The sequence below is a fragment of the Silurus aristotelis genome (assembly GCF_946808225.1).
Source record: "Silurus aristotelis genome assembly, chromosome: 11".
NCBI classification, from domain to species: domain Eukaryota; kingdom Metazoa; phylum Chordata; class Actinopteri; order Siluriformes; family Siluridae; genus Silurus; species Silurus aristotelis.
In genome coordinates, this window is record NC_139584.1 from 27,001,943 (window position 1) to 27,011,774 (window position 9,832).

Below are 9,832 nucleotides of genomic sequence, written 5' to 3' on the forward strand. Positions count from 1 at the left end.
CATCTTGGAATTTAAAAACTAGACCAATCACGTCAAAATTGCAGTGATTTACTAAATATTGTTTTTTGTTTTTTTTTACCTGTATTCTCCACCATAGCTTAAGATTTTCGTATAGATATTGTTTACATTTTATTACCATAGATTTTCTGATTGCTATGCACTTCAGTTCAATTGGATTTCTCGTCATTTTTTTTTTTTATTACTATGAATTTTTTTTTTTTTACTTTTCCACCTCTATTTTTTTTTTGTAATAGTAACTTTATATATAGTTTTATAATTTTTTTTTTTTAATGTTTTTTTAGTATATTGATCATATTGCAAATGCATTAAACAATATTGTGGATTTTAAAGATAGGAAGATTGTTTCAACCTGTATTAGAGTAGTTTTTTTTTTTATAATCAAAACGAAACATCATGAAACACAGTGACATGTTTAACCCTTTTATAAAGAAACGAATATGATTCAGCTGTAACTTTTACATTAAACAGATTTAGTATAAAGATAACTGATGAAATCATAGAAACTGAGCTTAATTACTTTCAGATTAATAAAAAATCATTTAAATTCTTATTATAAATTATTACATTTAAGGTGTGTATCTGAAAAAAAAAAAAATCCACTTGCTGAAGTTTTTCAATAAAGAATGTCCTTCATAACAGTCTTTCAACATGATCATGTATAACCAATAATCAGTTTAAAAATCTTTGTCCCAGTCAGAGTCATCTCCAGGTGATAAGTCTTTGTGATTGTCACTCTTGGAATGATCCAGAAAACCTTGGACCTGCAAGGTAGGAAAACGGCATGATGACGCAATAACAAATGTTCATACCAACAAGGTCCATTCTGCTGTTCTTACATGTCGTACTATAGGAGGGGGGTGTGTTCCTTTACGCACTGCGTCCCAATCAAATCCTTTAAACCACCTGCGGAAACAAAGGAAGGTAAATGAAAAAAATTGCTAAAATTGCTAAAGTGAATAATTTCTGAGCTTACTTGTGTCCTTGGATGTCTGTGACCCCGTTTCTCTGGCCCAGTCTCTCTGTGGGATTCTCTCTGAAAGCGGTGTGATTAATGACATCAGCTAAATGACACACAAATCCACTTAATACATTAGAGCATAGAGAGCTGTGTGTGCAGTGACTTAAATAAGTTTCACTCCCTTGAACTTTTGTACCGATTTTGGACTTGGAACCAAAATGGACTTTATTGGGGTTATTTATCATAAATCTATTGGCAAAAAAATTAGGCCATAATATCAATGGACCGATCTGATTTTTCTAAAAATGTATTTAGAACATGACTCATAGGACAATTGGATTTAAAAAAAATGTAAAGAATATGCTGAGCAGTGCCTGCATAAAGATTATTCACTTAAAGTTATGATCTGGGTTAAAGAGGACATGAAGTCATACCAGTTCGAATAGATTAAAAAATTAGAATCAGGTTTATTAACCAAGTATGCCTGTGCATTTGGGATGTGCATGTCCATAACTGAGGCCGATCCGATTTGCATCTTGAAGATGCGCCACATTAACGCTACATATGCGAGATGATAAACATAAGATTTCTTTTTGTGAAAAAAAAATTTGAGTTTTATCCTAAATTTGCAACCTTGTGAACCAGTGTTGATTTATTCATTGATAGAGACGTTAAAGCACATTCGAATATCGCTTGGGATAATTGAAAATGTCAAAAGCTGTCTTAAACTTTCCAGAATTTCCAGAAAAAAACAGGAGAGATCCGTTTTCTTTTTCTGGCAACCTCACAAAATGCCGTTCCCCAGGGCTTGCTTCTGAATGGACTTAGAGATTACCTCTCATGGATTCTCCTCCTAATGATGACAAATAACTTCCTTTTTTTTTTGTCTCGCTCTCAGGTTTCTTAGAAAATATCCAGCTGTTCTTCGATGAAGACCCATCGAAGCTCCACTATACAACACTGAACCTTTCAACGAACCAATACTCTCAGCATTCATCCAGAATACATGGATTGCTGACTGATTTAATCACATGACCTAAACCACCAGATAATAATCAGGTGAATTGTATCGTTCCTCGTTACAGAATTCATTCACATTTGTAGGTAAGTAAGTTATGTATGATGTTTTCGAGCATCATGGTGTTGATGGTGAAAGGAACATAGTTACTAGTAGTAACTGCTTCTATCAAAGAAGAATGCTGATTTGCTTTTTTGCAATGAGTTTGCAACGTAGGCAAAAAATATTTCAACTGTTATAAAAGTTCATATGCATTTATAAGCATCGTCCCTTTCTACCAGTAGCTTTCAAAGGTCTGAAGAAGTATTTTTAGAAAGTCGTGGCTCATCCTGGCTTCAATAAGAAACACTGTTGGCGTTTTTTTTTTACCTGCAGAGCTGTTTGATGAAATCAGCCGCAGGATCGCTGATGACCTCTGGGAACTCTATGGCATCGATTCCCTTCAAAACAGCTGCACAGATCTTTAGCTGGTCTGAACCTGAGAACGGAGGACTGCAGGGGGATTGGGATACACAAAAATAAGAAATATTTTCATGATGCACGTTGATTGATATTTATTTGACATAAATGACCATTTCATGATTATTTATTGGGATTCTGTTTGGGCTCAATGTGCTTAAAGGAATATGCTGGGCGAAGAGGAATTGTGACTCTTACATGCCGTTGAGTAACTCGTATACAAAGATTCCTAAAGCCCAGAAGTCTGCCATGACACTGTGACCCTTGTGCAATAGGATCTCTGGAGCCTGGTAAGCTGCTGAGCCACAGAATGACCAGGTTCTCTGGAGAGAACCAAGTTGCTTTGCAGAGCCAAATCCTGCCTGAGAGAGAGAGAGAGAGAGAGAGAGAGAGAGAGAGAGAGAGAGAGAGAGAGAGAGAGAGAGAGAGAGAGAGAGAGAGAGAGAGAAGTTGTGGATGGTTGTTTTGTCATGTGTCACAGCATATAATATTCTATTCTCTTCTATTAGGTTGTTGATGGATTTCCTATAACAAGAAGCTACAAGGAACTACTACACTTCTAATATTGTTTCTGAAGTAAAATATAAACAGGGGCCGAATGATATTTTGAAAAACAGACACAAATATCCTACAAATAAGGTGTTTGTGGTAAATGAGATATTTATTTTTACATTTTGGCAGGAGTCTCACAGTGTCACAGGTACAGCTGTAACCTTAATCTTTTCGACCCTGGAATTTTTACTTGGGAAGATGACAAGCGTTTTTGAAACGCCGATTTTTCGGCATGTTACAATGTAAGCGATGCCAGAAACGTTCCTAAATGTAAATATAAATGCATTAAATGCACAAAGTGTCGAATAAAACACTCTGTCAGAACCTCTAGGTTTTTTTCCCTTTACAGTGTACATGATAATGCCTTATATTTTGTACTTAATTAAACTGTATATACAAATACAGGGAAATTGTGTGTTTGAATTATAGATTATTTCTCTCTCTCTTTTTTTTTCTTTTAAGAAATTAAGTTGGAGTCCAAAAATTATGTGGGGAAAAAAATTTTTGGGTCTGTAGAAAACGTAAAAGAAGAGAACAATGCACCAGTTTGGCGTATCCTTTCTGATCCAGCAGCACATTCTCTGGTTTCAGGTCTCTGTGGATGATGCCTTGGCCGTGGAGGAATCTCAAAGCCTCAAGAACACAGGTTGTGTAGAAACGGACTGCGTTTTCATCAAACGAACCCCTGAAACATGCCCAAAGCTGATATCACTTTCTTCAAGGTACAGTAGGACAACGTTTATACACTTCATTTGAACTGTAGAATATCAGTGAAAATGCTATACAATTATATCATATATATTCTTTTTAAAGGTAAAACAATGACTGGTCACTTTAATAGGAACACGACACTGAAACTGTTGAAAGTTTTGAAATGTCTTGTGGTCTTTTCTTTGGATTCTTCAAACATTTTGGTGAGACTGAGCCTGACTGGAATGTCAGCTGTTCAGATGTTCTTGGCTCCATAGATTGAATGTTTAGTTGATGCTTTTCTACTCACCATGGTTGTTGTAGATATTTGAGTTACCAAAGCCCTCTTTTCAGCTCAAACCAGTTTAGCTATTCAGTTTTGACTCTGTCTAATCAAGAAAAATCCACGAAAATCAGCATTTCTTTATATCTGGTACCATAAACACTCCAAAAGATCACATTTTCCCTCCATTCTATTGACTTGTAACTCATGATTGATCGAATAATACAAGAGGCATACTGGTTGCCAGCATCAAAGTGGGCATTCAGTGTAGATGCATAAGTGGATATTGAACCTCACGTTAATGTTTTCACCCAGATGTTACCTCTCTCTTAGTAAAGTCCACAGATCTCCACCCAAACACGCTTCCTTTAACATGTAGAGGCAGTTTGCATCTCTAAAGGTACAATATAACCTAAAAAAAAATAGACACATGCAAACACAATGCAGATATGAACACATTTTCTTTGACATTGTAACACACGCATGCATTTTATATAGACTATACTGGCAAAAGTATTGGGTCACCTGACCTTTCCTGATATATGTCGTTCTTTTCCAAACTGTTACCACAAAGCTGGAGGCGCTCAATCGTATAGGACCTCTTTAGACGCGTAAAAATAAAATTTTGCATTCATTAGAACTTGGAAACCCAAACCTGTTCCAGCATGGCAATAACTCTGCACAAAGTGAGCTCCTTGAAGATCTGGTTTACATGGTTTGGAGAGGAAGATCTTGAGTGGCCTGCTATAGAGCTCTGATCTCAACCCTACTGAACACCTTTGGGGTGAATGTGAAAGCTGACTGCACCCCAGGTCTCCTCACCTCACCTACATCAGTACCTGCCTTGTAGGCGTCGCTGATGAACACAAATATCCATAAGCACACTCCAAAATCTAGTGAATCATCTTCCCAGAAGAGTGGAGGGAATTTTAAAAGCAAATTGGGTCTAAATGTGGAATGCGATGCTCAAAAATCAACCAAACCTAAAAATCTACCAAACTTATGACCAGGTGACCCAATAATTTTAGCAATACAGTATATATATATATATATATATATATATATATATATATATATATATATATATATATATATATATATATATATATATATATACCGATCAGGCATAACATGATGACCACCTGCCTAATATTTTGTTAGTCCGCTTTTGCTGCTAAAACACTTCTGAACCATTGAGCATTAACAACATGAACTTCTTCAGCAGTTTGAGCTACAGAAGTTTGTCTGTTGGAATCGGACCACACGGACCAGCCTTCGCTCCCCACATGCATCACTGAGCCCTGGCCGCCCATGACCCAGTCGCCGGTTCACCACCATTCCTTCCTTGGAGCACTTTTGATAGATACTGATCACTGCAGATTGGGAACAGCCCACAAGAGCTGCAGTTTTGGAGATGCGCTGACCCAGACGTCTAGCGTCACAATTTGGCCTTTGTCAAACTCGTTTAAATTCTTACGCTTGCCCATTTTTCCTGCTTCTAATGTGTCGAGTTCACTTGTTGCCTAATAAATATAAATCCACCCACTAACAGGTGCCATGATGAAGAGATAATCAGTGTTGTTCACTTTACTGTTCATAATGTTATAATGTCATAATGTTATGCCTGATTGCTATCTATCTATATATATATATATATATATATATATATATATATATATATATATATATATATATATATATATATATATATATATATATCTCAAACGAAGCTTGTCAGGATGTCCTTGGACACTGTAGAGAATCTGAGCTGACCTGACAATGAAAGGACACCCGGCATCTATCAGGATTTGTTTTTCAGTGAGGATGCGTGCTCTGTTGCCTGAGCTCACTAAAGCGTGTTTACTTATGATTTTCAGCACAAACGCACAGTTGGTGTCATTCTTCAAATGAACCTGGAAAAAAAAGGGGAGAAAACGGAAACTGATGGCAACTGATTTAATTAGTCCAAACTCTCAGAATTCACTTAATCTCTTGAATATAGATGATAAAATCTATTGCACCTGTAATAACTATAAGATTGGGATTCTTTCACGCTTACCAGTTGTGTGTGACTGTACCGTCCTTCCCCTACATTACACAGCACCTGAATATCGTCGAGAGACACATGGGACAGTCTGGCACCTCCGTCTGCACTCCTGCAGATTTCAACAGACAGCTTTCAGATTCATGGAGAGCAAGGGGAATGTCATTAAAGTCATCTGTACTAGAGGTTACCCGAAACCAATAGCTCGGTTGGATCGTACTTGCTAATAACCGATTAATAAAACTGATAAAAAATAAAATAATGAAGCACAACAGTCCATGTAGAATAGTGCTGAACTTTATTACAAACATTAAAAAAAACAGTACTGAATCATGAAAATGTGCTAAATGAAATATCAATATATGAATTAATAAATATAAACATATAATTAAAAAATTATTCGTTTATATTTATAAACGTATAATTTATGAATATAAATATATAAATTATCAATTATATATTAATATTTATTAATTAATAAAAAAAATTGTAAATTCTAATAAATAAACTCTCCGTGCAGTGTACACGCTCGTGTAAAAACAAACAGCTCTCTTAATGACAGTGAACTGGAACCCGGAAAAACTATCGGTATGAATCTTTGCCGATGGCTGATACAGTAGCTCAACTATCTGTGCCGATTAATCAGCAAAACCAATTAATTGTACAACCTCTAGTCTGTACACTTTAATGTCCTCTGGTGCCCAATAGGTGGAATCATAATTAATATGTTTTTAAGTCTTCTTTTCCCTCCAAGTAACCTGAGCTGCTGATAATATTCTACAACAATAAGATCTATAAGTTTACTAGGTTGCAAACTTAGGATACCATCAGCCTAAAATTCTGTTGGGAGGAATTGTAGCACATTTTTTTTAAGAATTTTTCACAGGGAAAAAAAAATAATTAGTGCTAGTTAAATTGTCATTTAAAGACAGTCAGTGACTCAGCTCTTCAGACACCTAGGGAAAGTTCATTCCACCACCCCGGTGCCAAAACCGAAAAGGGTCTTCAAATGTCTAAATGCCTAAATTTTGGTGAGCCTGTGCCCTTCATAGTGTTCGATTCCTGTTCTTGGCTTCAAAGTTTTAAAGTTTTATGTCTTCTGTCATCAAAAGTGTATAACTGCTGTTCATGTCCTTTGCTGCCTGATAAGTGGGATCACAATAAATATACATTTTCATTTTCTCCAAGTGATCTGAACTCAGAGTGTCAGAGCTGTGGTTGTAGGAAACAAGAATTTAATTCAATTCAATATAAAATGACAGCACTTTAGTTGAAAATCAAATATTAAAACTGCACTTGAATATGTATTGCTAGTGCAGAGGAGCATGCAGTTTGGGGATACCTGGCTTTTGACTCATTGCTTCCATTCTCCTTTGTCTCTACAGATGCTCCTGTGAACCTCATGACAGTCCTGAGAATATGGTAATAGTTGCTCACTCTTTTTTTTTTATTTTTTTTATAACAAATCATATATTTATAGAAAATAATTTGCCATGAAATACTTACTCTCTGTTTATGACCAGACACGTGACCCCACCTGCAGACACAACACTCAAAGATCTTGAAACCTCTCTGAAAAAAAGTCAACAGGTACGTTAACATTTGATTTATTACTATATTGAAAAGAAGTTTGTGGACCCCTGAATATTATCTGCTTTTTGAACATGTTATTCCACATGTAGTCCCCATTCACTGTTACAGTAACCTCCACTCTTCTGGGAAGATGTTCCACTAGATTTTAAAGTGTTCTTCACACAGCCACACACTCTTCTTTTGTCAAAATCTCAAAATGCTCCTTTTCTTTTTCCCTCTAGTCGCTTCTTTCTTTCTTTCTTTCTTTCTTTCTTTCTTTCTTTCTTTCTTTCTTTCTTTCTTTCTTTCTTTCTTTCTTTCTTACTTTCTTTTTGTTCTTTTTCTTATCTAGTCTTTGTTTTCTTTCTTTCTTCTTTTCCCAGATTCCATCTATCCATCCAACATCAATCCATCTATTCCTCCATCCATCATCTATTTATCCATCCATCCATCTACCCATCGATCCATTCATTCACCATGCCATAATTTCTTTCTTCATCCTCTTTTTGTCCCTCCCTAAATATGTTTCTCTGTTTCTTCATCACTTCTTTCTTTCTTTCTTTCTTTCTTTCTTTCTTTCTTTCTTTCTTTCTTTCTTTCTTTCTTTCTTTCTTTCTTTCTTTCTTTCTCTTTTTCTTAATATCTAGTCTTTGTTTTCTTTCTTTCTTCTTTTCCCAGATTCCATCTATCCATCAATCTATTCCTCCATCCATCTATCCATCTATCCATCCATCTATTCATCCAATCATCCATCCATCCATCCAACCATCCATCCATCCATCCATCCATCCATCCATCCATCCATCCATCCATCCATCCATCCATCCATCCATCCATTCATTCACCATGCTATAATTTCTTTCTTCATTCACTTTTTGTCCCTCCCTAAATATGCTCCTCTGTTTCTTCATCACTTCTTTCTTTCTTTCTTTCTTTCTTTCTTTCTTTCTTTCTTTCTTTCTTTCTTTCTTTCTTTCTTTCTTTCTTTCTTTCTTTCTTTTTCTTTCTTTCTTTCTTTCTTTCTTTCTTTCTTTCTTTCTTTCTTTCTTTCTTTCTTTATTTTTTTTTTTATTTATTTGTATTTGTATTTTCTTCTATTGAGGTACATTGTTTATTCTGAATAATTTATCAGTAAATGCTTATTTATGTTTATTTATTCTTTAATAAATATGTAGTATCTTTTTTATTTTAGAAAATGTTTGTTTTATGATGCCAACATTATAACTGCAGAAGGAAAAACGTCATCTGAACTGCATGAAAAAGAAAAGTGTATTGCCCCTGGATGGTGTACTGTAGTAGTGGGGGATATCGCCCCCTACTGGAAGCTTCTTCTTAGGTTTCTTACCCTTTTAGAGCTCTGTCCCCGAAGCTGTCTCCACTGGACAGGATGGACACGCAGACGCTGTCCTCACTGACCGAGTGCCTCTCTAACACTCGCACCTGATGGACAAACAAAAGAGTCCAAACTACTTTTAAGAGTCTTGTGCTGCTTTTAGGCTGCAGATATGTTCTCTATGTGTCTTTTTACATTCGTCTGTCTGTCGTTTTCTTACCTGACCACTGCTCACGATGAAGAAGGTGTCTCCAGGAATGCCGTGTCTCACAATGTAGTCACCATCACTGTAATGATGCTGAAGAAAGGTGTGTGTATATAATGCAAAACTGTGTGAGACTTCTAGCACAGTGTACATACAAATAACTTTATATAAAGTTGCCAGGTTGGGAGATTTTACTTCTTGTAGAGCATCAGAGATTTGAATGAGATCATCCTCTGGTAATGCGCAGAGTAACGGCACACTGAAAAAGATAATGAATGAAGAAAGAAAAGTAAACAGAGGGAAGGAATTAAATGGCGCTGACCCTCGCAGTGTGCATTTGATCGTTTTCCCCAGAATTACTCCTCGGTTTCTGCCGTGCTGAACACCACTGCACGAGGTCTGTACACATGCTATAGAAACCCTCCAGGAAGCTTTAATAGGATCGAACGCTTGCAGTGATGTTTTCTGTTTGTCTGATGAATGACTTGTTTTAAGGTCTGACATTGTGAAATGAAGGTTCTGACCTGCGGAGAACATCCACACACTGAGTGATTTGGAGAACACTGCTCCTCTGCATGATCCTCTGAAACGTCTGTCGCTCGAAGACCCACAGCTTACTGCTCATCAGGGCTGTGAGAGAGAGAGAGAGAGAGAGAGAGAGAGAGAGAGAGAGAGAGAGAGAGAGAGAGAGAGAGAG

At 36.4% G+C, this 9,832-nt stretch overlaps 1 protein-coding gene across 3 annotated transcripts in view; it reads right to left on the bottom strand.

Moving 5' to 3' along the window:
* Positions 1–360: 360 nt before the first annotated feature.
* prkg1l (protein kinase cGMP-dependent 1, like) overlaps positions 361–9,832 on the bottom strand; it is a 21,046-nt gene continuing 11,574 nt past the window's right edge. The window contains exons 6-20 of one of the 3 annotated variants that reach the window (XM_083554138.1): positions 9,660–9,765; positions 9,331–9,394; positions 9,151–9,228; positions 8,943–9,037; positions 7,532–7,597; positions 7,368–7,436; positions 6,041–6,137; positions 5,755–5,894; positions 4,304–4,393; positions 3,552–3,693; positions 2,655–2,818; positions 2,367–2,489; positions 995–1,054; positions 858–924; positions 361–782 (exon numbers count right to left, since the gene is read on the bottom strand). In XM_083554138.1, the coding sequence (XP_083410264.1) occupies positions 696–782; positions 858–924; positions 995–1,054; positions 2,367–2,489; positions 2,655–2,818; positions 3,552–3,693; positions 4,304–4,393; positions 5,755–5,894; positions 6,041–6,137; positions 7,368–7,436; positions 7,532–7,597; positions 8,943–9,037; positions 9,151–9,228; positions 9,331–9,394; positions 9,660–9,765 (1,448 nt within the window). In that variant the 3' untranslated portion in view covers positions 361–695. Of the gene's footprint in view, positions 783–857; positions 925–994; positions 1,055–2,366; positions 2,490–2,654; positions 2,819–3,551; positions 3,694–4,303; positions 4,394–5,754; positions 5,895–6,040; positions 6,138–7,367; positions 7,437–7,531; positions 7,598–8,942; positions 9,038–9,150; positions 9,395–9,659; positions 9,766–9,832 lie in introns of those variants that run through there. The other 2 variants (XM_083554137.1, XM_083554139.1) reach the window with 2 other exon arrangements.